The 27,462-nt window shown below is 40.0% G+C and overlaps 3 protein-coding genes and 1 long non-coding RNA gene across 10 annotated transcripts; 1 reads left to right on the top strand and 3 right to left on the bottom strand.

Moving 5' to 3' along the window:
- The first annotated feature begins 816 nt into the window (after window positions 1-816).
- Window positions 817-5,120, top strand: LOC107833471 (uncharacterized). 3 transcript variants are annotated; one of them, XR_001659217.1, is made up of 7 exons: window positions 817-881; window positions 951-1,003; window positions 3,272-3,391; window positions 3,629-3,795; window positions 3,946-4,007; window positions 4,751-4,865; window positions 4,958-5,120. It is a non-coding gene; the product is annotated as an uncharacterized LOC107833471 (long non-coding RNA). The 3 variants fall into 3 exon arrangements; XR_001659216.1 differs by having other exon boundaries at window positions 3,633-3,795; window positions 4,751-5,120; XR_001659215.1 differs by having other exon boundaries at window positions 4,751-5,120.
- Window positions 4,116-6,545, bottom strand: LOC107833470 (apoptosis-associated speck-like protein containing a CARD). Of its 2 annotated transcripts, none has more exons than XM_016662876.1 (4): window positions 6,279-6,545; window positions 5,128-5,175; window positions 4,773-4,802; window positions 4,116-4,546 (listed from the first exon to the last, which is right to left on the bottom strand). In XM_016662876.1, exons 1-4 carry the CDS (start codon window positions 6,520-6,522, stop codon window positions 4,290-4,292), a joined length of 579 nt encoding a protein of 192 aa, XP_016518362.1. In that variant the 5' UTR covers window positions 6,523-6,545; the 3' UTR covers window positions 4,116-4,289. The 2 variants fall into 2 exon arrangements, with proteins under 2 accessions (XP_016518362.1, XP_016518363.1); XM_016662877.1 differs by having other exon boundaries at window positions 4,773-4,796.
- Window positions 6,546-9,353: 2,808 nt separating this feature from the next.
- caspa (caspase a) lies at window positions 9,354-18,355 on the bottom strand. Of its 3 annotated transcripts, XM_016662875.1 has the most exons (10): window positions 18,339-18,355; window positions 17,923-18,007; window positions 16,278-16,328; window positions 15,679-15,772; window positions 15,101-15,147; window positions 14,652-14,828; window positions 14,320-14,554; window positions 14,087-14,227; window positions 13,893-14,002; window positions 9,354-10,447 (listed from the first exon to the last, which is right to left on the bottom strand). In XM_016662875.1, exons 3-10 carry the CDS (start codon window positions 16,290-16,292, stop codon window positions 10,328-10,330), a joined length of 939 nt encoding a protein of 312 aa, XP_016518361.1. In that variant the 5' UTR covers window positions 16,293-16,328; window positions 17,923-18,007; window positions 18,339-18,355; the 3' UTR covers window positions 9,354-10,327. The 3 variants fall into 3 exon arrangements, with proteins under 3 accessions (XP_016518361.1, XP_016518360.1, XP_016518359.1); XM_016662874.1 differs by lacking the exons at window positions 17,923-18,007; window positions 18,339-18,355 and adding an exon at window positions 16,897-16,985; XM_016662873.1 differs by lacking the exons at window positions 15,679-15,772; window positions 17,923-18,007; window positions 18,339-18,355 and adding an exon at window positions 16,897-17,313.
- A 173-nt stretch (window positions 18,356-18,528) lies between these two features.
- Window positions 18,529-24,413, bottom strand: etsrp (ETS1-related protein). 2 transcript variants are annotated; one of them, XM_007576032.2, is made up of 8 exons: window positions 24,345-24,413; window positions 24,104-24,194; window positions 23,060-23,167; window positions 22,918-22,986; window positions 22,694-22,840; window positions 21,868-22,134; window positions 21,678-21,796; window positions 18,529-19,237 (listed from the first exon to the last, which is right to left on the bottom strand). In XM_007576032.2, the coding sequence occupies exons 2-8, from the start codon at window positions 24,183-24,185 to the stop codon at window positions 18,974-18,976; spliced, it is 1,056 nt and encodes a 351-aa protein (XP_007576094.1). In that variant the 5' UTR covers window positions 24,186-24,194; window positions 24,345-24,413; the 3' UTR covers window positions 18,529-18,973. The 2 variants fall into 2 exon arrangements, with proteins under 2 accessions (XP_007576094.1, XP_007576095.1); XM_007576033.2 differs by having other exon boundaries at window positions 22,918-22,983.
- Between the last annotated feature and the right edge of the window lie 3,049 nt (window positions 24,414-27,462).

The following is a 27,462-nucleotide window of genomic DNA, read 5'->3' as shown; positions in this document are numbered from 1 at the left end:
CTCTGACAGAGACCATCAGGCTCTTGGTCACCATCTGCCATTTTAGAGGAACAGAAGAGAATAGAAATATCCTTTACTGTCCCTCAGAGGGGAAACACTGGTGCAACATGTCACAGTTATGGGCTTTGCAGCTAACTGCAGCTACAAGAGCAGCATCAGAAGATGGTTCTTTTAAGGAGCCTGAGGTGTGAATGAAGCAATGGTTTTAGTTTTGGTGCATATATTAGTGATTTGAATAAAAACAGACAATTACAAATGCACAATGAGAGACAAATTAACTGAAAATTAATCAATTCCAAGATCATAAAGTTCTTGTCCTTTTTCCTAACTCGCCATCCCGGAGTAGAGGATCTGATCCGTAAGGCCTGGGGGGGGGGGAACCGACCTAAAAGGCCAGAAAACCCATTAAGTTTTTTATCCAATAAACAATCATGTACAACATTTAAAGAAATTAAATACAAATGCAATTATTAAATTCCCAATAATTAGTAAAACATTTCAATAAGGTTAATTTAACCATAATTTAAATAAACAAAACTAATATCAATCATATTTCAAACTAATCAACTTAAAGTTAAAGTTGAAATCAAAGTTCATTTTCAAAATATCAATCAAGAAAAATAAAATAAATCAACTCAAATACTCAAGCAGAGTGAAGAAAAGAAATTATAACTTAATAAAATAAATAAATATATTGCGCAATATAAATTTAAATGTAGTGTGGCAGTATGCCCTGTAGGCTTTGAACGCACCACACTAGTGCCTGAATCTAATTGGTTGTGGCGCCGCTGCCTGCATATAAAGGGCCCTCCCTCACCTGGTTGACATCACGTTGTTTTCCTTCCGGTTCAGACCTCGGCGTTTGTGGCGCTGCATGCTAGGTAAGGCAGGCTTCATCTCTCTCCATCAAGCTTATTACTTATGACTTATTTCCATTTTCTGTATAACAGCCGCAAATTAATGCGCTTAACGACGCTCTGATCGCCGATCCATCGTCCTTGTGGTAAGAATCTTCCCACACTTGACGTTTGTTAGCTTAGCTTTAGCTCAGCTTCTGTTGCATATCCATGCTGCCTGTACAAGCTCCCTGTTTCCTCCTTCCTGTAAGAGGCACCAACTATGTTTAGGGGACGGATGGGGATTAGTGTGAGCGAGTGGGTTGAGGAGGTGCAGGCGTGTATGCGGGCACGAAATTTGTCAGCAGTTGATCAGGCCTTCTTTTTGTACGACCATTTAGAAGGAGAGGCTAGAGATGAGATCAAATATCGCTCTAGTCAGGAATGAGGGGATCCGACTAAAATCATTTCTATCCTCAAGGAGCTTTATGGATGTAATGAGTCACATGTTGCATTACAGGAGGCCTTTTTCTCCAGAAAGCAATTAGAGGGGGAAACATTGCAAGAGTTCTCCCTTGCTTTGAGTCTCATGGAGAAAGTAAAGGCACAGGCCCCAAGGGACATGCCTAACGCTGAAGTTCTCTTGCATGACCAGTTCATAGAATATGTCCTTGATGGGCTCCGTCATGCGCTAAAACAGTAAGTTCGCCTGAAACCGGCAGCAACACTGCTTGATGTCAGAGGTGGGATGAGGTGGGAATTGGAGGGTTTGCCAGCTAGTATGCGGGGCCGGACTAATTATCTGCCTTCAGCACCCAGTTTTCAGTTTGCTGTGCATGGCGGGTCACCAGCTATTGCTAGCCCCTCTCAAACAGAGGTTAGTGAGTTAAAAGAACTCTTAAAACGGCAACAGGAGCAGCTTAATCGGCTTACTCAAAGCATTTCCCTCCTCCAAGCTGCACAAGGGCGCAGCCGCTCTCCACGTCGAGGTCCTATTATATGTTGACGGTGCCAACAGCCCGGACATATTGCTAGGGAGTGTGGGGGGCCAAATGTCACCTTCCGTCAGCCATCTTTGTCGGGGTCACGTCAGGGAAGCCAGCTTTCGGGAAACTAGCACCCACTGAGTTGCAGAGCCACAGCTTGGGTGGGGCATCCGTAGGCTCAACTAGTGGTTTATGTTCAGCAGATGTACCTAAATTAATTGCTTCTTGTCCACATATTGAAGTGAACATGGCTGGAGTGAAGGTGCCTTGCCTGGTTGACACTGGTTCAATGGTGTCCACTATTACAGAGAGCTTCTTTATTGAATTCTTTGAGCCCTGGGGCAGAGAGTGTTTGAGAGCTTGCCACTGGCTACAGCTAAAAGCAGCCAATGGTTTCCCTATTCCTTACATCGGCTATTTGGAAGTATCTATTGAACTGTGTGGCAAGTTGATGCCCCACTGTGGAGTGTTGGTGGTGAGACATCCCCCAGATAGTGGTTCAGCTTCAGTTCCTGGTGTGTTGGGATGAACGTCATAAATGAGTGTTACCAAGAACTATTTGGACAGCATGGCAATGCTCTGTTTAACACAACCCCTGTTGTGTCATTTCCCAAGCCCTTGGTTAATGCCTTACAGAAATGTCATGCAGCTGAAATGCAGCACACTCCTAAGCAGCCTAGTAAGGCTGGGGTGTGAGGCAGGAGGGCCTGCCGCATTCCAGGAGGTGTAATGAAGATTGTGCCTACCACCTGCTGTGAGCAATACTTGGGCACCACTGTCTTGTTTGAACCATCAGAGTCTGGCTTACCAGCTGGTTTGTTAGCATCTCCTGCTTTAGTTCAGGTTGTTCGGGGACTGCTTATGTCCCAGTGGTAAATGTGGGCAACACAGATGTGTTGCTTTACCCTCGTACCACTGTGGGAACTTTAAATAGTGTTGGCGTGGTGAGTCTCCCAGCGGGCGTAACTGAAGTCCCATTCTTCGTAAATGTGTCTTCTCAAACAGCTGCTTCCAGGTAACGGCGCCAACTATTCTAATAAAACGATGCTCCAATGAGCCATCGAGTAGAGGTTTCATGCTAACGCAATATTGCTATCAAATGACAAACTCACCAATGGATCAAATCAGTGGAACAGCCAGCCACAATCACAGCGGAACAAGTGATTTAGTTGAAACTGTGTGCTGGAGGCGGGGCTTTGAATAAGTCGGCAGAGTTTGGGGCAAAACAGGAAGTGAGCCCGCAAAAATAAAAGTCTTGACGAATTGCGGGTTACAAACAGCAGCAAAGTGACAGTAAAGGTTACAACATGAATACTGTGGAGTAACTCCAAGTACTCTACTGTGTACTAGCTTGGCTTCCTTACTCCAGTAGTGAAACTGAGTTAGTCTAGCTGTTGCTTTCCTATGCAGTTCCACTCGATTCTCATCTGCCTTCTGTTCTCTGTCCAGCATTTCTCCCATGAAGCTTAATTTCTATTTGCAAATGAATTTCAACTGAGCCAATCAGCCAACAGAAGGACCTGTAAACAAAAACGTACATTTTCTCAACTGGAACTCAGAAGTTCAAGGGTGAGAGCAGTTTATTTAAGTTTACCTCAAAAGAACCACATTAAAAACAACTCTTTATTCTTTTAGAATAAAGTTTTTTTCAATTGTTTCTGTGAATTTTGTTGATTACTGAGAACCTGTGCAGGAGGAAAAGCAAATCTGTCCCAATAAAGAGTTTGGATGTTAAAATTTTGCCATTTATCAATAACTTCATGTGAAGATTCAAATATTTCATGTGAAAAGCTTTGTGTCCGTCAGCCAGTGAGGTTCAGAGGAAACCAGCTGATGTGTCTCCTGCCTGCAAAGACAGCGAGGAATCCTGAATGATCCTCTGGAAACCCGAAGCTCCTGGGGGCCGTCTGCAGACGTTCTGGGCTCCATGAGGCCCTGAATGCAGCCAAACTGATCCAGAGATGACAGCAACTGTAGATGAAATACTTCTATACAAAAATATAACTCTTCTGGTATGAGGAGCTGAAATGTGTTACTTCCACTTCTGCCAGACAAGTTTTAATCCAGTTTTCAGACTTTTTTGTTAATTTAATATATTTAGTTTTCTCTGCATACTTTTACAGGTTAAGTCTTTAGTGAAAATCTCAGACTGGATGATAAATGAAGATCAGAGTAGATGTTTAGGGTGAGTGTGATTTCAAAGAAGCTTTAATTTCAATAAACCACTGAAGAAAATACTTGGATAGATTTAGAACATGCAGTAATGGAGACATGATCTGTTTGCTCAAGTCTCTTTTAAATCTGGCTGATGACTGACATCCTGACTGTAGCTGCAGTTTTCTTTTATAAATCTACTGCTTTGTTGTTTTTTTTAACAAATTGAGTCAGTCAGATTTAAAAACATGTTTATTGAATTTCAACAATTTCATCTGAGTGTTCAGATTAAAAGCAGACTTTTTGTCAGCATTTAGTTTCCCTCTAGTTCTCCGATGAGAAACTTTTCTTTCTTCTTCAAGATGATGTAAAAGATATCTTTCGTCATTCTGGCATTCAGGTATTTGGTACACAGCTCTCTAACTTTCTCCTGGTTGGTAGGCAGAGCGTTGATTTTATTATAAGCTTCATTATCGAGAACCTCTTGGTCCAGCAGCTCATCCAGAATGGGTCCAATGTTTCCCACTCGGTTGATCAGCTCCCTCCTGTGTTTGTCCACAAAATGCTTCCCTGAAGAAACAAGATCAAAATTACTCTTCATTAGCAGAGTGATTTAAAAAGAACATTAAAACTTTACTTTTAGATTTAAAAGTTTAAATAAAAACTTGAAATATTCCTGTTGCTACAGAAGCAGCAGATTCTTTAATAAGCTGCTAATTACAGACGGTTTACTTCCAGAGTTGCTGTTTTTCTTCTGAATTGATGTTTCAACAGGTTTAAGAAAAGTAGAACTCACCATCACTGGTCACCGGGGACGGACCTGCAACAATAAAAAAACATTAGTTTCTGACGAAGTCCATCTGAACAGGATAACTCAGCCGATCTGAAGGTAAATAAGATGTTTAATCCACATTTTTACCTGCTTGGATGCATTTTAGCTCCCAGCCTGAACTGAAACTGATATCAGCTTTGAACTGACAGATTTCTGCTCAATCAGCCTGACAGCTTTAAAACTGAACGTGAAAACTATTGTCGGATATAAAGTAAAAACTTTGTAGTTGTGACTGAAGCACAGCTGCACATCACCGAACAAGCTGACTAAAGATGGCTGGGAATAATTTACTTAAACAGAATAAAGAAGAAGAGCTCACCAACGGTGGGAACAGAAGTGTGTAAACCTGCTTTCTTGGCCTCTTCAGCTGCAAAAATAGGAAAAAATATTTGTTTTCAACATTTAGACATGAAAAGTTTCCATGTGAGGACAGAGCAGAAACTGTGAAATGCATCAGAGAAAATCCTGAACACCTCAGCAGGCAGGGATGCAGCAAGATCCTAAACATGGCTGCTTGAACTTTTCAGGGTTTATTTTTTCCCAGAAAAACTTTTTCTGGGAAAACCAGAATAGTTTTTGTCTGTTTCTGTTGGCTGCAGCGGTCTTCATTAGTTGGTGTTGACCTTTAAGTCTCTCCATGTTTTCATCCGTTTGTCACCTCGGAGCCGGTTGCTCCAGAGATCGATTTCTGAGTGAAACAGCCGCGCCTCGCAGTCAAACCATTTCTTTAGAAGAGCTGCGTATTTTACTGGCTCTCATTCAGATTTTGTTCAATTCTTGGTTTTTATTTGAGATTTTTGTTGTTTGTCTTTTAGCACTTCACACTTTTGTTCTCCCACTATGTAACATTTTGCAGATTCTTGCATTTTTTTCTCAAAATTAAACTATAATTAAAAAAATAAATATATTTGTAAAAAATGTTTAATTATAGACATTGACTCATTTTGCTTTTAGCTCATGGTTGGTTTGTTTCACCTCAAGCTTTAATATGTATCTGCTGTATGAGAGGAAGCAATAAATTATCTTGTGTGTCAGTAATGCATGATGTTTTTCAGCAGCACTGAAGCCTGTTTAACCCGACAGCTGCACAGTTTGGACCAGCAGTGATCCAGAACTAAACCCAGCCTAAAACTTACATGGCAGTCAGAACTAAACTGCTCAGTTTGCCAAGTTTTCTGCCAAAAAAGACAAAACTGAAGAGAAATTAAGCTCAGACCGCCTGATTTTTAGGGTTTTCTTTTTTGTTTTTCCACATCAGCTTACAGAGTTAACAGAGGGAAGCTGTCAGATGTCTGGTTCAGCCTGGAGGATTTTACAGTACAATAAGCTGTTTGAAATCAGTTAAATCAAATAAAAACAATCAAACATGCTAGATTCTGAAGATAAAACAATCTAAATGTTTGAATTCTCCTGATGGTGGATCTTAGCATAGAAGGAGTTAATGGATCCTGATGCTGTGGAGATATTTACCCAGGTTGTTTGCGTCCTTCACACAGCAGATCTCTCTCAGCAGCTCCTCGGCCACTTTCAGGGTGTCTTTGTCATAAACATTGACCATCACATTTGCAATGTCCAGGAAGTCTTTATTCTCCACCTGGTTCCTCTTGACATTTCTATCCCTGTCTACAAGTGCTGAGCAGAACTTCTTGTAGTTCTTCTGTTCCAGGTTCTCCAGGACATCACTTAAAATAACTTTGGGCTTTTTTAGAGCCATTTCTCACTGAGATGATGCAGAGGTGCTGTGATTGTTGCAGCAGGCGCTGGGCTGAAATGAGCTGCTGACACTTTTTCACATCTTCTTAAAGTGAGGTGTTTAAGTGTAGTGGGAAAATGTTTCAACAATCGCTTTCCATCTAATTTGAATAATATTTATTAAAATGAAAAATTCCTCACAGAGCTTCAGATATTTCATGTTTATATGCAGATCTTATGCATTATAAAAGATGATGTCTCAGGAAGTGCAGCTGAACTCCTTGTTTAACATGAGCTTCAGTTTTCCAGCAGGTTGAGGTCCCTGAAGGCACCACGGAGGCTCCTCCTCAGTTCAGCTCTAAACACCCAGCTGGACCTCCTGTCTGCAGGCTGATCTGTTCAACCTGAACTTCCACTTCGCTCCACCTGCAGAGCAGCAGGGCGGTTCTGCATCATCACACTTCCTCTTGGCTTGCTGATGTTCGTTCTGTAGAAAAACAAATTGGAACAATGAATCCTAAACACGTCTGAATGTAACCAAGCAGAAAAACTCTGAAGGTGTTTAGAAACTTTCTTCTGATGAAAAACATTTTAAAATGTTTTGTTGCTGTGGAGAGAAAACGATAAAGAAAGATGATGGGACATTTTACAGCACAAAATATATTCATCATGCAGTTTCATGTCAGATTCTTATATGAACTATTTTTTCTGCTGGTGGGATTTAATCTAAAGCCCCTCGTTACAAGTAAGGTTTGTGTTCACACATCAAGTATTAGGAGAAACAGGAGGGAGCCTTGTGTTTCTGTGCATTTCCAGTCATTTTTATTGATTAATAAACAATAACAGAACTAATAAACCATCATAAGTGAAGTATAAAGACCTGTAGCACTTTTCAGGACCCGTCATGATGAATGTGGTTTAGTGGAGCTAAATGCAGCAGGTGGAAATACCGAATGCAGTCTTTAGTGATTTTAATGAAGAAATGAAAAAACTTACAGAAAAAAACAAACAGCAACACAAACCATCAATCCAGGGGAAACAAAGTGATGGGAGCAGATGAGAGGCGAGGAGAGACGAAGGATGAGCAAAAGACCTGGGCTGATGAGCCGACAGGTTACAGGTGTGAGGGGAGAGAGAGGAGGCACAGGGGGCGAGGGAGAGTTCACTGGTACTAGACGGTGTTTCCCAACCCTGGTCCTCCAGGCTCACTGCCCTGCATGTTTTAGGTATTTCCTTGCTTCAGTCCAGCTGATTTCAATCGATGACTGATTAACAGGCGTTTGTTGAACTGCAATCAGCTGAATCAGGCACATTAAAGCAGGGAAACCTCTAAAACATGTACAGTGAGCTTTGAGGGTTGGGAAACTCTGGACTAGGAAATAAATCTAACACTACAGAAACCTGAACAAAATAAAGCAAATAAAAATAACTATAAGTGAGACTACGAAGAACTGAACTAAAGTAAAACAGAATCAAGACTGATCAAAGAGAAACTAAGGAAGACAGAATAATCAACCTAGAATAATAAATCCAGCTGCAACCCCGGACCAGGATCCTACCAGATGTTTTACATGCAACCAGTCATTCACATGTTTCTTCACCTTTTTATGTAGGAAAGTACTCCAGAAGAAAAATTGGGATTCTGTCTGACAGGTCAAACTAGGATAAAAATGGAACATTTGAAGAAACAATCCAGTAAAGGGTTAAAATTCTTGCACAGCAACATGAGAAACTGAGAAAAGTCTTGCAGTAAACGCCCATGTCAATCTAAGACCTGTTCATCATGACCTTTTACTGGAAAAACTGGGTGGTGATTGCGACATGATTGCTATAGTACGGTAAATTTACGGCAACATTACAGGAGCATGCTGGGACAGAGGGGTGAAATATGGACGTTTCTCAGCCAAAACGGGAACCTTGACAGGTATCGGATGATGCTACTTCTGTACTGTACGGTAGGGCCTGGTGATGGACTTGGTAACCTCCTAAAACGTTGCCTTGCCTTCATGCCACAGAGTTCAATGTTTGTCTCATCTGACCAGAAAAATGTGATCCTCCTGGTCTGAGAGTCCTTCAGGAGCCTTTTGGTGACCCCAGATGGGCGGCCATGTCCCAGTGCTGAGGGATCTACTGCCTCTAACAGCGGCTTAGTTTGTGCTTTCTAACCAGTTTAACTGGTAACTATATTGTTTTTGTTTGGGGGAAAGTTTAAACCTGATTTATTTGAGATTTTATTCTCCTTCTCTTTGAGGTCACCTGGTCATGTGTTGCCATGGAAACGCGTCCATTAGGGACCTGGTGTTTTCTGTCAGCCTCACTGGGAAAGGCCACAGTGTTTGAGAGGGAGGGGAGAAGTTTTGGATGTTGTTTGGGCCCAGATTGTGTTTTAGTTTTGAAGTTGTTAAAGTTAATTATAATTATGTAAATGTTTTTCTAGAAATATAATTGAGCACACATGTATATTTTCTACCTGGAAGTGTAAGTGCTGTCTCCATTAATTAGCCCCGATGATTTAAAAGCTGTTGGCTGAGATCAGGGGAGACTCTCCCTCCTGCTGATGGTTGAAATCATGTCTTGCTGTGAAACTGTAACAAGTTATTGTGAATATATATAAAAAATATTCAGAGTTCTGCATTTTTTGGATCCTGTCTGGTTCTTACATTGTTTTGCTGCCTGGGCCATTTTTTTAGGCCTGAAAGGAGTTTGACACAGATCTCAACCAACAAAAACAATTAATAAATCAGACATTTTATTTTAAATTCTTTTATTGTGAAAGCCTTATTTGTGTCACCTGCTGTATTATGCCTGGTATGAGCTCGACGAGGAAGAATTTAAAGTTTACTCATTATTCTAATTCCAGGACCTCAGAAGAGTCCTGTATTGTTGTTTTTTGTCACTTTATTGGGTACGGGTAATGTGCACACCTGCTGCCTTCCTTTCATGTTGTTTCTTCGAATCAGAAACAAGAATCCAGCAGTGAGCAAAGACAGGAGCGGCAGGTGAAACAGGTGAGCAGCATGAGTGATACAGGAACTCAGGTAGATGCAACGGGCCTGATTACTGACTTCATCTAGAATGAAACAAACTAAAGCACTAACAGAAATAACAGAAACTATTCAGGACCCCAGAATAACTCATACAAACAAACTTACAAAGAAAAACTAATAATGCAAAACTTTGAACCATGAACAACCCAAAACAAAAACCACAAACCAAAAAACCCAAACATCCAGAAATCATGATAATCCAACAACCACAGATTTAAAACTATGTGCCATTTAAATTTGTCATAATGTCTCTTATGTACATAGATGTAGATTAAAGTTATTTTGTGTCATTACTTTTGTCTTGGTCTTGTTTAATGTCAATAATACAGTCACTGAAGCCACTGAACAGGATGATGGTGTGATGTAGATTTCTTGTTAAAGTGAATTCAGATTTTTACAGACGACTCCATGACAAACACTGACAAGACAGAAACTCACAACATGTGAAAACTTTTAGAAATGTATATTTCCAGCTAGATCAGCCAGACAGAAGCTGGTTAATGAGAGTTTTTCAGTGCTGAAGGTGGAATTAATGCAAAGTAACAGAATTAGTTAGCAGATCAGCAGTTTGGGGAAAACTTTAAAGTAGCATTCAGCTGACCATATCTTCCTCATTTTTTGTCAATGTTTGATATCATTATGAAGTTTAGAATCCACACTTTCAGAATCTCGTAACTCAAAAGGAAACTTGTCACATTTACTTACTGCTACGTTATACATAATCGGACAGAGAAAAAAGTACTAAACGTTCTGCTTCCTATCATATTAAAACATGTCATATTAGTGGCTGCTGTCCAGGAGTCCAGGATAGAGATAAAACTTCTTGTTCAGCGTCATTCTGTCAATAACGGGCATCTGTTTCTGTTGGTCGTCACCACATTTTGAAACAAGGTCCTGGACCTGTGGGGTTGAAACAGAGTCAACAATCAGCTAAAGTTCCTGAATAAATCAGCAGCATCAGACTAACTATAGGAATGTGCAATAAATATGGAATATGGTAGAAACAATATAAATTTGGCCTGTGATAGAGATCTGTAGTCAACAACCGCTGATATCAAAGCAGAGCAAGTGGGAAGCAGCACGGCTGAGACCACAATAATCTGGACCTGGTTCGGGTTTAACCTCCATGGTTTTCATGATGCTCAGGAGGAGAACGGCGCAATGTCACGGGTTGGACAGCGAGAGAAAAAAACTCTTGTTAAAAGCGCACACTGGTCAGTGCGACCACATTGGACCGCGCACAAAGCAAAAAACTCATGGGGTTTATATGACACAATCTCTTCAGACCGTGGGACGGTTGACCAATTAGACCAGGAGCAAAAGAATTTTACTTGCAAAGTGTGTAGGATGGCAGTTCCTCCAAAGAGAGAAAATACGAGCATTTTGCTTTACCTCCTTATATGCTTGACTACCAGTAATGCAGCCACTGAGAAGACAAAGCAGGATTTGACTCAGGCATCCATTATATTAAAGTTATTTTGTTTCTATAGATATATTTTTTGTTTATTTAACTTTGATTCAGGGCCAGCCCAAGGCAAAATAAACTAAGCAGCTGCTTAGGGCCCCAAGGCCACTAAGGGTCATAATGGCCTTGGCCTCAGTGGAGCTGATTTTTTTTCTGTCATTATAATATCAAAAACACACAATTTCACTATGAAGTGATTTGTTTTTACAATAATAAATATTTGATAATATATGAAGAAATCATTATTTTATGGATAAAAATAAAAAATAAATTGCTCTAGGGGCCCTCTGGTGGCCACGGCAGGTACCGCACGCTTCGCCGGTAACATGAGCTGTCGTGCAATGAGCAGAGCATCCAAACGTCCAAAGCTCCGGTCAGAAGCTAAGTTAGCAAAACAATGTCTCAGAAAGGACTTATCCTTCAGGGAGGGAGAAAAGAAAGAGGAAGAACAGAAAAAAGCCAAGATAAAGGTTTGTTTTAATGAGCCTTGGTGATGTAATGTAAAAGATTTGTAAAGCTACTAAAATTAGCTTGATAGCGACCTGGAATGACCCAGTTCAACAGCCAAACATTTATGCTAGGGTCTTTGTGTGAAACTGAGTTAAAACTTTAAATGAGTTGATTCTCATGGTGGCTCTGTATATTTCTGAGGTACTTTTGGCTTCAAAACGTCGAGTTTGATAACGTTTGATAGCAATAATTAAAACTTCTCAATGTTTGACATTGTCTAGTGCAACAAGTTTAGAAAATGTGCTTTTATTTATTTTTATAATGTTTAAAATTTCACCAAATCCTGATCAACACTGAAGAATCCTATTTTTTATTTTTTGTTATATTTTAAGAATTGTATTATTTTATTTATTTAGGTAAACAATACTACCTGTACTGTCACTTTAAGAGAGCATCTTATGACATCAGTACTGTACTAGGCTGCCTGAGAAGAGGTAGGAAATGTAATTTGCTCTTGGTTAAGTTTATGTTTTCTTTAAATTTATAAAATAATTGAAAGCACATGCACCTGTGAATGTTTATGTTTTAATACATATATTTCTTTTGACAAGTTCAGAACATTGTTTTGTAAATGTTAGAGCAGATATTGTTATTAGTTAGTCACAGAGTTTCTGCTGGGGGAATCCCGACTCCTGTGAATGGAAGAGCTGCATGTTAAAGGGCTTTTTGTATTTCCGTTTGTGCTCTGCCAGCAACCTGCATTAAAGATCAACCAGCAACTCCAGTGGTCTGACTCCCTTCTTCATCTGAACACAACGCAGAACACATCAAGGTTAACCGACTGTATAAGACTAGATTATTGGTAAAGAAACACTTCTAGCATACACCGGTTACACTAGCTAAATGTTTCTATGTCAGGCTAACTGGCTGCTACGTCGATTAGCTGCTCTATGCTGTAGTTGAATCATTTCGTGGCTAAAACAAACATTATTTTTCTAAGTTATGAGAAACTTCTGTTAAAATCATTTGAAGGCTCAGAATCAGTCCAGTACCGGTACCGGCCCACATTCTCAGGAGAGAAAGACTCACCTGGTATAAATTACATTTTTAGCTATTGGAGTAACGCTTAAGAGAAATTGATTTAATTAAAGAATGTCATGAATGTGTGTAGGGCTGCACTGATTGCAGTTTTCTGGCCGATCCCTGGTTACCGATCTTTAAAAAGCCTGACCGGCCGATTTTGATTTTGGCTGATATGAATTTTTTTTGTCTGAAATGTCGCTAAATATAGCAAGAATGTCACTGAGTTTCCACAGTGGGTGAATATTGTTAACTGTAAACGTGCAGACCTGACCTGGTGGGTCTGTCAGTCAAACCTCTCACTGCAGAGCAGAAGAGGACAGAGGCTGAGTTATAAAGATCAGCTTCACATGTAAGTATCAGCAGATCACGATCCCCCAAAATTAAGGAAATCGGTGCCCAGAAATCGACTGGTTGATAAATCAGTTGGCCAATAAATGTGTCCTATTATACATGTATATAATGTAAACAGCCAGAAATGCAATCAGTTTATAGCAGGTGTGTGAATGATCTGATGATTGGACTGCTGATTGCAGCCAGTCCACATTGTTAGCAGAACTAGAGGGCCCCAAAACCACATTTCACTTAGGGCCCCATGGAGGCTGGGGCCGGCCCTGCTTTGATTTAACCAGGTAGTATTAATATGCTGCATAAAACAAAACAGTTACAGACATTACAAAACCAACCTACATCAGGGTTTAACACACAAATATATACATTCCACTCAATTACTATGTGATTTTTGTAAGTTTTATCCAAAAACATAAAGTCATATACATTGTTACTGCCACCCATCACAATAGACATCGTGATGTGAATTTTATGCCATATCAGACGTACATCCATAACTCTTCAACTCAGCTCCTGGTTTGAAAGACGCATTTAGTTCAGAGTCCATGAGATGATCTTCAGAAAGGACTTTTCTTTATTGACTGAGTTTAGTTGCCTCTGTGCAAAGTTTATAATATCTGTGCATATGAATTATAACCTGTCAAATTGAAATGAAATAAAGAAATGAACAAAAAACAGTCAAATACAGAAAATATTCTGTTAATGTGACCCCTGGATGCCCATTAGGGGAACGTCATCTTTATGGTGTAGCTGAGATAACCTGGATGCCCAGAAGGAGTTGAATCTGTGCTTGTTTCTTTAAGGACACATTCTGTAACGGTGAACTATTTCTCTGCTGTTTCTATACATCGTTATCACTTATTTGGCGCTGGCATTGCTATAATTGAATCCTAATCTTTATATAATCTGCAGTAAATTAATGGGGAAAAATTGTTTTCTTGCTTCAAAACAGTCAAAATTAATTGAAAGTTGATTTCAGAAATCATATATTTTTCGTACCTTGGTGAAAAGATCAATAATGTGTTTCTGATATGATTCTGGAGTGAAAACCTTCACGATGTTCTGGATGAGGATGGACCCATTTTGTGTCTCTCTGTACGCCTTATTGTCTGCAGGAAGACGAACAGACATGAGAAAGTCATGAAGCTACAACAACGAGAGCAGGTTTATCTAAAGTTTGACTGTAAGCCCACCAGGAGTGCTGGCGAGAAGAGCAATGAAGTCTTTTTCTACGTGTGCAGATTTATCCAGCTCTGGTACATGGTCCTCAGGCGGTGGAGCAGGGCGCCCGGTGCTTTCACCGTCATGGACCCAAGTTGTGGCTCCACTTCTTACTGAAAGATAGAAATGACACTCAGGTAAGGAAAGAGCCTTACATGATCTCTCAGTGAGTTTTAGTTTATCTGTAGTAGCAGATCTACGTCACCTCCTCTGCAGGCCTGTAGGATGACGACCTTTGGTTTGTTTATTAGTGCCTGACAGCCGTTGGAGTTCAGGCATCTGTAAATTTTGTCAACTGCAAATTCATCTGGGTTGTCCTCTCTCCAGTCAGCCCCCAAAATTTTCCCCAGTTTGCCGTGAGACATAATAACCACAAACACGCTGTCAGTCTGCTTCAGTTTGGGATGTTTAGCAAAGCCTTTTAAAGCGTCATCAATCCCCTGAAGGAAGACAGGAAATCATGTTACCAGTTATTACATTTATTCATCAACCAGACGAGAACCAGTTTGAATTATTCTCCCAGTTAGAAAAAAGCACCTTTCCAGTGAGGTTTTGCCATTTTACCACCTCATATCCCAGACTTTGGAGAAGTTTCTCCATGTTCTCCTCGTCTTTCTCTGCTCCATGTCTGTCCAGTTTCTCATCAGAAAACTTGATGTTAGTGATCAGCAGAGCGACGCGGTTCCTGTAGTTGTCTTCAGTCACACAGTAAACCTGACAGACACATGGAGAGAAAAGAAACAAAATGAGCTGTTGGTCAAAAAGAAACAGCTGAACTGGAACCTGGTGTTATAAATCAAGGTAAAATTAACATTACAGTGAGAAAAAAATTAACAAAAATCAAATAAAGATTTCATTATTTACATAAATATATATAGATTGGTAATACATCCAAAATACCAAATTATTTTGCCTTCAGTGTTTTTATATGTACATTTTTCTTTACCATTATCAGCATATTTCACTCAGGATGATAGATTACTGACCTCTGGATCATCCTTTTTGGACATCCAAAAGTCTTTCACTGTCATTTCTGGAGGAGTAAAGAAAGAAAAGTTCAGGTTACGTTTATTAGAGCACATTTATGTAACGTGTTGCCAACACTCATTGGCTCCCTGGTAAAACATTTGTTGAAATGTTTGTGCGCCTCTTTAAGGAAAGGGGAAAAATATGGATTTCGTTTGATGAGAAGAAAACAAAAAAAAGGACTGAAAAATATTCTCCTTCTTCTCTCTGTTGATTGTTTGCTGTAGAAATTAAATAAATTTCTCAAAGTGTTTTTTCTCAACTGTCATTGTTCATTTCTGTTTTGTTTTTTTGCTGTGCAGGTTGTAGGAGAACATGCTTGTTTTCAACAACAATTCCTTGTTAAATCAGTGGACTGTCTGTTTTAAAAGCCTCTGCACTGCATGTAAACATCTGCAGTTGAACATTTTACTAAGTTAAACCGGTCTGTCTTGCATTTTTAAGATGGCTCGATCTGACGGGTTTTCCTGCATGGTTCGTCTTGGCAGTTTGAGGGACGAAGGGACTGATCACAGTCTTTCCTTCAGCAGATTAGGACCTGCTCTGTGCAGACGTCCTCCAGACAACTGATGACCTGCAGGTCCTGGGTGATGTGTGGAAGAAAACATCTTCAATGACTGAATGACTGAAGACTGAGCAGGAAAGGACAGGAAGAATATGACAGTTGACTTTAGTGCTGTAACGATTCATCAAATAATTCAAGTATGACGATTATTAAAATTCCTTGAGGCAACTTATGCACCTCAAAGCTGGTTTATTATTTAGAGCCATTTGTTCTGGCTGAATTTATGTTGTGCAACGCTCTCACTTCCACCACTGACTTGGTGACGAATGCTCAGTGCTATTAGCTCAACATTCGTCCTATTTTCCTCAGATTTATTTGGGTTTTCATTGTTTTTCGGGGAATATCCAATATTAATACCTCTGTTAAGGCAGAATATATCAGAATTTATTAATAATCAATAGCTTACCCATTTACTGAAATAATACTTTAACTTTCATAGGAGAGCTCATGGTCATGCATTGTTTTAAAAATGTATGTCACAATAATTGTCGTTTATCTTTGATTAGATTTTTACAATCTCAGAATGTCTGAGTTTTTGTTACTCATGTTTAAAAGAAAAAAGAAAATCTCACCACTGGTGGAATCATCTTCCCAACGTAAACCTGCCTCTTTAACCTCTGCAACTGTAAAACATAAGAAATAAAGAACTTAAAACCAAATTCTATGCATTTTTACCCATTTTTGCGGCTATGACAACACAGAAGAATGCAGTGTGATCATTATAATGGCAGCATAGATATGTGTAACACAGATGTGTTTTTTAAATAAAGATAGGAGGATCTACTGTTTTAAACATGAAGCTTTTAGCTTTTTTTCTGATTGTTTCCAAAACATTTTAGTACCAAAGTTAGAAATAAAAATATATTTATAGTCTTTTCCAATTATTGTACCTAATTATATTCCATTTAAATATAATATTTTAAATTCATGTCTGTATAAAAATCTTCTGTTATAGCTAGAGCAGCTCCAACAGATGAAGCTGTGTTATTTAGGAGGCATCCTGAGATCAGCTGCAGTTGGATCAGAACCGATCCAGTACAGCTGTAGTCATTACTTTAAAAGTAAAGGAGATGGTTTAATTTTTACTCTGTGAAATCAGTTCAATCAAACAAACAGTAGAAATATTTTAATTCTCCTGAAGATCCCTGCAGAAGGAAGGACAAATGGATCCAGATAATGTGGCTGTTTTACCCAAGTCGTTTGCTGCCTGTTGGCAGTCGATGTCTCTGAGCAGCTCCTCGGCCACCTTCAGAGCTTCATCTGCGTATTTCTCAATCATCACCTCTGCAACTTCCAAGAAGTCTTTATTCTCCACCTGGTTCTTCTTGACACGCTTATCCCGGCCCACAAGTCCTGAGCAGAACTTCTTAAAGTTCCTCTCTGACAGGTTCTCCAAGATATCTTCTAGAACCTTTGTGGGCTTTTTTGGAGCCATTTCTCACTGAGATGATGCAGAGGCGCTGTGGCTGTTGCAGCAGGCGCTGGGCTTAAATGAGCTGCTGACACTTTTCCACTCCTTAAAGTGATGCGTTCAAATGCTATGGGGAAATGTGGTTTGACCCATCCTTCTCCCTCTAATGTCTTACATATTATTAAAGACGACAGAGTCTCTGGAAGTGCAGCTGAACTGCTTATTTTAAAGCAGCAGCTACAGTTTCCCAGCAGGTTGAGGTCCCTGAAGGCACCACGGAGGCTCCTCCTCAGTTCAGCTCTAAACACCCAGCTGGACCTCCTGTCTGCAGACTGATCTGTTCAACCTGAACCTCCACTTCGCTCCACCTGCAGAGCAGCAGGGCGGTTCTGCAGCGTCACATTTACTGCTGGATGTCAAAGGTCATGGAGCATGCTCAGTAATCAGTGTGTAAACCAGTTGGAAGATGGTGTGGTTCAGTGGCGCAACTACACATTATTCAGGTGGATGTGAAAACATAAATCTGCAAACTCTTAGCATTATGCTGCTGCTCACGGCCCGCCTACAATCAGGAACAGACCTTATCATGGAAAAGCTCACTAACTATCAAAGTCCTCCTGTTACAGTGAAACAACTCAAACTTCTTTCTAGACAACATAATCATATCCAGCGCCTTAAAGCCCTACAGCTTCGTCTGATCCGTCGACATTAAGTTCTTGTCTGGTTGTGTTGGACCTCTGAGCCCGTTTCTCTTCCTGTCATAGAGCAGCATTATGTCAATAAGTTAAAGAAAAACAATTTTCCACCAAAACTCATCCAGGACAACCAATGTTGTGATGATGATGATGATGAAGTCAGCAGCTCCTCCTCTTAAAACCAGCCAGGTGATTCCTGCAACCAGCAGGTGTGTCAGATTATCAACCAGCCAAACTTTCCAATGAGCTCATAAAAAACACAACAGCAGAAACCAGTAAAATGTAAATAATTCAACAAACTGCAAAAATATTTGGTCAAGTCAAAATGTGAAACATGATCACACTTTATAGTTTTAATGTTTTTTCAGTAAAAATCTCATAATTTTATAACAAACTCATAAAAAAAATCTACAATTCATCAACAAATTACCTAAATATTTTCACATTTGTGGCACAATCTTTTAATTTCCATGTCTCTAGATTAAATGCTTTTTCAATGAAAAATTCACAGCCATTTTATCACTTACCCAAGTTAATAATTCACAATAAATGTTTCCGGTCTCCCCTCAGTTTATTCATGTGATGCTTCTGAAATGCCGCATTAACGCAGAAACTTCACGTTTTGTTCTCATATAAAATACAGTTAAATAGTTCAACAAGAATCAGCCAACAGCGACACCTACTGGCTCATAAAATATAACAAGTCTCAACACATTCTTCGTCTGAAAAAGTTTTATTTACACAAACATTCATCAGAAACCGATAAAAATATTTTCTCCAGGTGTCTGAACTAAACACCAGGTTGTTCTTCTCTGTAGCAAAGGAGGTAGAAATGAGTTTTGTATAAAAAATAATAATAATATAAATGCACAAAACTCTACAAGATAGTCTTATTAACAATATTTACTCTTGTCCTCTTAGCATCGAGTGAAATGCGCAGTGCTTCTCTGGTCCGGAGGTTTCAAACATTTAGCATGAAACAAGGTTTTGTTTTAAAGGTGGATTTGTGTGTTTTTGCTGCTTTTTTTCTCTGAAATGCAGCATCGCCACATTTCCTGAAGCGGATTTATCCTCTGAGGATGTTCTGCTTCTGGCAGAGTTCCTGATGTTGCGACCCGGCCCGGCTGGACCTGACCGGGCCCGGCTGGACCTGACCGGGCCCTCACCAGGCCCCGCCGCTGGGCTCGGCCGCCGCCCCAGAGGCCGGCCATGTCTCTGTGTTCGTGGGTGAGACGCTCAGGCTGCTCAGGACCTCCTGCGCCGTCTTTCCCAGCATGCCCTGCATGTCGCAGACGAAGCGGTAGACGTAGCGCTTGCCCGCCGTCTTGTGGATGATGTTTTTGTGGTAGTAGTAGCGCAGGCCGCGGCTCAGCTTCTCATAGTTCATCTTCGGCTTGTTCTTGCACTGACCCCAGCGCTTGGCCACCTGCAGGAACAAGAAACAGAATAATTAGGATTTAATTATGGCCGTGAAAATGCAGCTGAATCTGAAACGTAAAAGGGTCAGCGTGTTGAAAAGGATTTAAAACCCAAAGCTTCCCAGATCTGAGCTGATGTTGCATTTTTACGTGTTAATAATTAAATCTCATTACTGATGTCTGAATATTTTAGTTTTTGACATTTCAAAAATCTGTTAACTTCTCAAAGGGAATGTAGTTGATAAACTAATGCAGCTTCAACATGAAATGGTTCCTGCTGAGATTTTTGTTGTTCTGAGCAGAAAATGTTGATTTATTTTTTTTATTTCTTATTTTTATTATTTATTTATTTCGAACAGACTTTAAAACAATCAAAAAGAAAATAAAATAAAATAGAATGAAACAAACTTAAGAAATAAAATATGAAACTAATTATTATGCCCATGTGACATGCAAATTTTTTTTGTATTTTCTGTTCGAAAAGGAGCAGGTAGAAGATACATCTTATAATGTCCTGCCCCTTTCCTACTTGTCAATATATTTTCAATGAACTGTCATAACATCAAAAAGAGAAATTTTTCCATTTTTCATCATATATAACTATACAAAATTATTTTAAGTACTATTTATATCATCAATTACATTATAGCCTATTGGATATTAAACATCTTATACAGCATATTTTGAAATGAGCTCTGCTTTAATCAGCTTTTTAAATTGGTTTACATTTGTAATTTGTTTTAACTCATCATTCAATCCATTCCAGACATTTACTCCACACACAGATAAACAAAAACTCTTCCTGGTTGTTCTATTATGTTGTTTTTTAAAATATCCTTCACCTCTTAGATAATAACCACCCTCTCTGTCAGGAAACATTTCCTGTATACTGTGTGGAAGTTTTTGATGTCTGACCTTAAACATGAATTGTGTAGTTTTAAATATTACCAGGTCCCAGAATTTCAGTATATTTGATTTAATAAATAACTGGTTTGTGTGTTCCCAGTATCCCACTTTATGTAATATTCGGATGGATTGTTTTTGTAAGAGGTATAATGGCTGTAAATTTGTTTTGTATGTATTCCCCCAGACTTCCACACAATATGTCAGATGTGGTGCAATGAGTGTGTTATATAGAATAAACAAAGATTTATAGTCTAGTACGAAGTTAATTCTTCTTATAACAGCAACACTCTTGGCTATTTTAGATTTTACTTGTCCGATGTGTGGTTTCCAGCTGAATTTATTATCTAATATGACACCCAAGAATTTTATTTCATGTACTTCTTCTAAATCAACACTGTCAATTGATATTTTAATTGGATTATTTTCCTGTTTTTTATTGTTTCCGAATATCATAAATTTGGTTTTATCTAAATTTACAAATAATTTATTGTTTTTGAGCCAATGCTGTAATTTTTCTATTTCTGTGTTGATCACTTTAGAGAGTTGTTGAATGTTTTCTCCGGTACAGAAGATACTTGTATCATCTGCAAATATAATGTATTTTATAAGATTTGATATTTTGACTATGTCATTTATATACAAAATGAACAATTTGGGTCCCAAAACTGATCCCTGCGGAACCCCACAAGTTCTGTTTAGTAGATCTGATTTCTGGCCATCTAATTCTACAAATTGTTTCCTTTCTCCAATGTAGCTCCTAATCCAGTTTAATGGCACTCCTCTAATGCCATACCTTTCCAGTTTTTTTTTTTTTGGTTTGACCCGGTCAGCTGCTCAGACCGGGTCAAAGGTCAGGACAGATGGCTCTGAATCAAACATCACATTAAAAATCAGAGACGCTAATAATTAAATATCTTTAACTGTGTTTAAACATCGAGGTAAAAAACTGAAAGTTTTGGTTTGAAATGTTTTCATCCAAACTCTGCAGACCTTCCTCAGAAGTTCTTTTCTGTTCATTCTCTTGTTTTAAAGCCTCCATGCGTTTCTTCTTCCTGCAGGTTTTTAAATCTGATGTTTGCAGAGTGGAGGAGAATCGTGGGTTTAAAACGTCGTTTCTTTTTCATTTCCAGTTTCTAAAATCTTTTCATCTGAAAGCTGATGTGTCATTTATCACCAGAGGCTGTTTATCCATCAATATTTAATCAATAAGTTGTATTTTACCAGTCAACAATAACTAACAATAATTATTAATGAATAACACATTTAAAAATAAAACCCTCATTTATCTGGGATGTTTTTTGTAAGAGATGTTGCTTTTATTTTTAATCTATTCTTTGTTCTTTCAGTTTTTAATTTTTTTCTCTGATTAATATTTATGAACCTTCATCCTACTGAAACATCAGTTCATGACATTTGAATCAAAACCGACTTTTCATCCGTTTTATTGACTTATGACTTTTCTTCTGATATCTGTTTTTTAAATCAGAGGAGAACCTTGGCTCGGGTTCCAGAACCAGAACCAGAACCTGGACTGTTCCTCACCTCGGTGGGATCAGACATCTTAAACTCCCATCCGTCTCCGGTCCAGGAGATGAAGGTCCGGCAGGCGGAGTCCAGAAGAAGCTCCAGTAGAAATTGCCACAGCTGGATCGGACCAGAACCTGGAGAACCGGAAGAAACTTTAATGTTTCATCTCTTCACCTGAAATCATTCCGGATTTGATTCTTCAGACCTGGATACGCTGACATGCCCGTTACCTGCCCCTCCCTCTCTGGCCTCTGCAGGTGAGTGTTCTTGCGTTTGGCCACACGGGGGCAGTAGTGCTCTGCAGGCTGAGTGCTGGGGTTCGACGGGCAGGAAGAAGAAGGAGGAAGAGGAGGAGGAAGAGGAGCAGGAGGGTGAAGCGGGCTGGAGGTGAAGCTGGGAGGTGAATATTCAGGCCAGAAGGGAGAAACCTGTCTGTGTCCGTCTGAGTCGTAGAAACTCTGATCGCTTTTATCTGGAGAAACACGGAAAGATCCGGAGTTAAACGGGAATACCGGGAATGTGGGAGGGCTGGGATGTAAGGGAGGCCAAGTTACACTGTAAAAAATTAACAGAAATATTTTGGTTTATTTATCCTGTCAGTCATATTTTCACCAAGTTATTCATTCATTTAGAAACGTCAGAGTTCCAGATTAAACATCACAATAAGAATATTGAGTTTTCAAACTAAATATTTAGTTTAGAACTCTCCTCATTTGCCAATGCCGATTGCAAAGTCACTGATTCTGAACAGTTTATCGGTTCTGAACTTGAAAATGAAGAACTGGAGGAGCGTTTCCCTCTGGTCAGACGTGACCAACGTCTGGCAGCAGCTGACCTGCAGGTCGGAACGTTAGTTTTCAAACTAAGTATTTAGTTTGAAACTGAACCTATGTGAATATTTAGGTTGGACATTTATAAATGTCTGAATATCATGGTGGAAATATGACTGTAAAAGGATCCGACAGGATAAATAAATCATTTTTACAGTGTAACTTTCCCGGAGCGGTGCGCTGCTGGGCTCAAGGTCTCACTCTGGAACGGGTTGGATCCTCTCCGGGTCAGAAACGGGCTGTGGCTGCCCTCCAGGCCCGGGCTGAACGGTCCGGCCTGAGGCAGGTTCTGGTAGGTCTGCAGGGTCTCCTGGTACCCAGCTTGGTTCTGGTCCAGAGTCAGACCGTCTGGGGATGAAGGAGACGGTCAGACAACCAAACAAACCTCAGAGGCAGCCGGTCAGCGCTCTGCGGTCCGGCCTCACCGTGCGGGTACAACCAGGTAAAGTCCTGGTGTGAGTCCAGGTTGAAGAGTCCGGTATCGGTGGTACCTGCTGAGGAAGACGGTTCCATCAGAACATTCAGACCCGGAGCGGAGCGTTAACAGGAAGCGCCTGGAGGTTTTACCTTTGCTGTGGTGGTAAAGGTTTGGAGCTTTAGGCGGTTCTGGGTAGTACTGCTGCGGCCCGAAGGCCTTACTGTCCAACAGGAGGGACGGGTCTTCACCTGGACAGTCTGGAGGTCACACACACACACGCACACACACACACACACACACACACACACACACACAGTTAGATGGTTCCTCCCTGCCTCAGTTCAGGTCTGGATCAGAACTGATCCTCTGACTCACATCCAGGATTAAATGTCAAAATGTTGACCATAAAAGAAAGAAAATGCAGCAAATATTAATAAAACATTTTCATATTTTCCCTGCAGGTCACAGGCTGACTGATTTTGCATTTCAGAAAAATTTGACAATTTAGTTTAGATTTTAATAAATGAAATGAAGCTGCAAACAGAACCATCTGAAAAGCTTCGATCAAACTCCTGGTTCTGAGTGTGCTCTGGCCTCCAGGCCGCCATCTTCATGAGTTCAGCCATGTTTTAAATTCTCCCTGCATGGAGGCTTTATTTCTAACTTTGAACAGTTAAATGTGATAACTGTGTGAATGTAGCAGCGTGTTCAGCTGCTTCCCTGCTCGGCTCTCATCAGCAGGAGGAAACGTGTGATGCTCTGAGTGTTAATGACATGAATGGATGGAGACGCTGCAGGGAGGAAGCTGAGCAGGGAGGGGAGGAAACACCAGCGGAGGGAGTGACAGAGCAGTGATGGAGGGATGGGAGGAGGAGGAAGAGGAGGCCGGACTCTAAATCTGTTGGAGGAGGAAATCTGGAGGAAAGGATTAGAGACGACAGACGGAGCGAGTCTTCAGCCTGACCACCCGGCCTGGTCCGGCCCGGTCCGGCCCGGCCCAGGTCAGGGTCTGGCTGAGGCCCTCTGACAGACATGATGACACAGTCTGCAGCACTTCCTGCGTCCTTCAGCTGCTCAGCTCAGAGGAAACACCTCAGATAAACACGCAGAGCCTTCCTCCTCCTCTTCCTCCTCCTCCTCCTCCTCCTCCTCTTCCTCCGGGTCAGAGAGGAACCAGCAGAACCTGAACTCACCATAAGACGCAAAGTCGAAGCCTGCAGGCACTTCCTGCGTGCTGAAGTCCTCGGTGTAGAATCCAGTGTGGCAAACCTCCATCTCCCCTTTCTGCAGGCACAAACCAGCTTCAGTCACAAATGGATCTAATGATTCAACCTGAATCTGAAAATGTTCCGTTTGGACTCAGGAACCAGGATCAGGCTGGTTCAGATCCTGGTTCAGATCCTGGTTCTGAACCTGGTTCTGAGCAGGACGAACCTTTAGTTTGACGTTGTTCCCCTCCGTGGCTCCAGGTTCCCAAACGTTCCCAGTGGAAGCGGAGCGCTCAGCCTGGTGGTCGGTGGGCTCCGGGCCGCTTATAAAGGCGCAGCGGCGCGGGGGCGGGGCGCGGGTCTGCGGTGCGTCGTGACCTGCGGATTCGAGGTCTGTTTACGTCAGAACCCCCCCCCCCCCACACACACACACACACTGCCTCCCCTCCTCTCCACATGAACCAGCGACCAATATTCATTCATAAAAGATCCGCAGACAAACCGCAGATTAACTATTTATGACGTGATTCAAAGTTTCATTATTTATTTTATGGGAAGAAGAATCGCGGAAAAAGCAATATAAGATATTCAATCAGTGCAGCTTTGGATTTTTAAAGGTAAAGGTAGTTTTATAGCACATTTTCAGCAACAAGGCAATTCAAAGGGCTTTACATGAGTTAAAAGGAAAAACAAAGAACAAAGATCACGAGATTTTATCATTATTCAGTTTCATGTCGGATAAATCGGACAAAAAGCGAAATTTATGTGGAAAACATTTAGAAATATTAAAGATTAGAAGAAAACTGTCACTACAGAGTGGAGGCTGAGGCAAAACAAGAGCTGGAGCAGAAACTAAGAATCCTTTAACTCATTATTTATTGCTCATTTTTCAGATAGGTGGTGGCTCACGCCCAGGACGTCATCATGTCTGAAGGAGGCCAAAGATTTGGAGGAAAAAACTTGTTAACTGTAACTGGGTCCAGTTTATTGTTTGCAGCTTCGTTCATCATAAATGTGTTGTAATATGAGGAGGGAAATATGGCCGAAGTCGGTGTCTGATTTATCGCTTCTGCTAACTAAAGAGACATTTCAAACTTTTATGATTATATTTGATCATCTCCAATCTGGACATGTAAAATACTTCAACTCCAGGATTTAAAAAATAGAGAATAAAAGGAAATTTACTGTTTAATGACAAAATGAACATGTAACATCTTTAGACACCAAACAGCTGATCAGAGGTGATTCTGGTTCACTGAAGGTTTCCTGTGGTGTTCCACACGGCGCTCTGCCTGGCCTTAAACATTTTATACTCTACGTAAAATAAACGACCCACAGGACGCATCAGACAGTAAAACTTTATTTTTGAAGACAGGATGAAGGATTGATGAAGATTATTGACGTACAGATTATTCATAAAACAGATTAAAGAGATTTTAAATTCTGTTTAGAGAATAAAACCTGATGCAGAAGAAGAGCTGGAACTGATGGATTCTTTTTATTTATCTTAATCTGGAGGTTCTTCATGAATAACAAGTTTGATTCAAAAGTATTAAATATTTCTTTATGGTTCAGAAAGCATCTAAAAAATCTCAGACCAATAATAAACAAAGATATGTTTCTTTGCTTCTGAAATCAATGAGATTCTTTTTTTAACCTTTATTTTGTCAGATTAAAAAATTTAGACTAAAAATCTTTTTTTAAAGGAGTCCCAACCTGATTATGTCTGATTTATTTTTAATTATTTTCCAAAAACAGAAATGAAACAAACATCATAAACCCGTTTAGCAGAAATCATCCAACTCATCCTAAAATAAATATTGACAAAGCAGCAAATCTCCATTTGGCAAAAGGATTCATTAAATTAAACCCTAAAATCAGAATCCAGGTCTGACTTTAATTACTTTAATTGGTAACAAATATTTGAATTAAATGTTTCAAAGTTAAATTACAGGTTTGTTTGATTTAATGTGAAACTTTCTCTTTTTCAGTGGAAAACAAGTAAACAAAAAGAAATCAGTTCTTAAAAAGAAGAGACATGCTGAGGTTCACGAAATGCGTTTTTAATTTTATTTTACTGTATTTTAATAAAAGCCTGGAGGAACATTATGGGACATAATTCTGGTTTGTGTCATTTTTCCAGATATCATATGAAGTCTGACCTGATACAGCTTTTACTTTACAGGTATTAAGTGTCATTCAGTGTGTGTGTGTGTGTGTGTGTGTCTTTAAAACGTTTCAGCTGCTGATTGTCTGACTGCAGGCTGATCTGGGTTTAGATCAGCTGCGCCTGTTTGAAATCAGAGCGTTTTTTAATGAGGTGGAGGCCAAGAGCAAAAAAATCCCTGGATCTTTTAAAACCATTTGACAAAACAATGGCCCGTAAAACACACACAGACACACACACACACACACGCACACGCGCGCATACTAACACAAGGAGTTGCTGTAGAAAGTCTGAAATCACAGCGTGAGTGGCTGCAGGAGATAAGGCTGACCCCGGAGACCTGAGTAAACAAACAGTCTCACGTTCTGCTGCGCGCGCTCACGCACATGCGCACACACAGCCACAGAGACACGCACGCGCAAGGGCAGGCTGCATCTGGAAAAGTGCGGCGGCGCAGCAGTCGTGCACAGACAAGAGTCGTGACGAGGAGAAAGAGACACGAAGGGTGAAGATCCACATCAAGAGACTAAGAAGCAAAAAGTCTGAGAGGGACAGCAGAGGACAAGAGGACAAGAGGACAAGTGGACAAGTCCGACAGGACAGCAGGGGACTCGGTCCAAATCAACTCATTTTATTTAATCATGAACATTTAAAGAGGCTCCGAAGCTGCAGATGCAAACAGGAAATTATATACAATACATACATGGAACCAAACCTTGTCGTTTTTGTTATGTGAAAAGTTTTTCCCAAAACTGATTTAAAGTGGCAGATCACAAAATTCATTTAATTAGAAATACAAAAATTAGTTTGTGAATTTTTAAAAAATACATTTTCTTTTTCACCAAAAAACATTTTCACAAATGTTTTTTAATATATATGAAATCTGTATGCACTGCAAAAACACACAATCTTATCAAGTATTTTTATTTAGTTTCTGGTCCAAATATCTTCATACACCTGAAATGAGACAAAATGAACTTATGAGTCAAATTTCAACAAAACAGAGGAAATTGTTTTAAGTCAATCATTCATTAATAATGATGAAACAATTAACTGGCAAATTAATTCACTCATAACAGGGGAAATGTTTTATTAGTTAAATAATCTGCCTTATTTCTTTTTTCACTTATTCCTTACACATAATATTGTAAATATTATACATATATAATATTATATA

This window comes from Poecilia formosa, unplaced genomic scaffold (assembly GCF_000485575.1).
Source record: "Poecilia formosa unplaced genomic scaffold, Poecilia_formosa-5.1.2 Scaffold394, whole genome shotgun sequence".
NCBI lineage: Eukaryota > Metazoa > Chordata > Actinopteri > Cyprinodontiformes > Poeciliidae > Poecilia > Poecilia formosa.
Note: the sequence above shows the minus strand (reverse complement) of the source record. Positions and strands in the feature narration are given on the sequence as shown.

What these genes read in the sequence shown, in the direction of transcription:
- LOC107833470 (XM_016662876.1), bottom strand. Translation starts at nt 6,522, where the DNA reads ATGGCTCTAAAAAAGCCCAAAGTTATTTTAAGTGATGTCCTGGAGAAC. An exon ending in CACTTCTGTTCCCACCGTTG is followed by an intron (nt 4,803 to 5,127) that starts GTGAGCTCTTCT and finishes GTTTTTTTATTG; the next exon opens with TTGCAGGTCCGTCCCCGGTG. An exon ending in GTCCCCGGTGACCAGTGATG is followed by an intron (nt 4,547 to 4,772) that starts GTGAGTTCTACT and finishes TTGTTTCTTCAG; the next exon opens with GGAAGCATTTTGTGGACAAA.
- caspa (XM_016662873.1), bottom strand. Translation starts at nt 17,140, where the DNA reads ATGGCTCCAAAAAAGCCCACAAAGGTTCTAGAAGATATCTTGGAGAAC. An exon ending in ACAGGCAGCAAACGACTTGG is followed by an intron (nt 16,329 to 16,896) that starts GTAAAACAGCCA and finishes TATGTTTTACAG; the next exon opens with TTGCAGAGGTTAAAGAGGCA. An exon ending in CCAAAAAGGATGATCCAGAG is followed by an intron (nt 14,829 to 15,100) that starts GTCAGTAATCTA and finishes TGTGTCTGTCAG; the next exon opens with GTTTACTGTGTGACTGAAGA.
- etsrp (XM_007576032.2), bottom strand. Translation starts at nt 24,185, where the DNA reads ATGGAGGTTTGCCACACTGGATTCTACACCGAGGACTTCAGCACGCAG. An exon ending in AGGATCCAACCCGTTCCAGA is followed by an intron (nt 22,135 to 22,693) that starts GTGAGACCTTGA and finishes GTGTTTCTCCAG; the next exon opens with ATAAAAGCGATCAGAGTTTC. An exon ending in AGATGTCTGATCCCACCGAG is followed by an intron (nt 19,238 to 21,677) that starts GTGAGGAACAGT and finishes TTGTTCCTGCAG; the next exon opens with GTGGCCAAGCGCTGGGGTCA.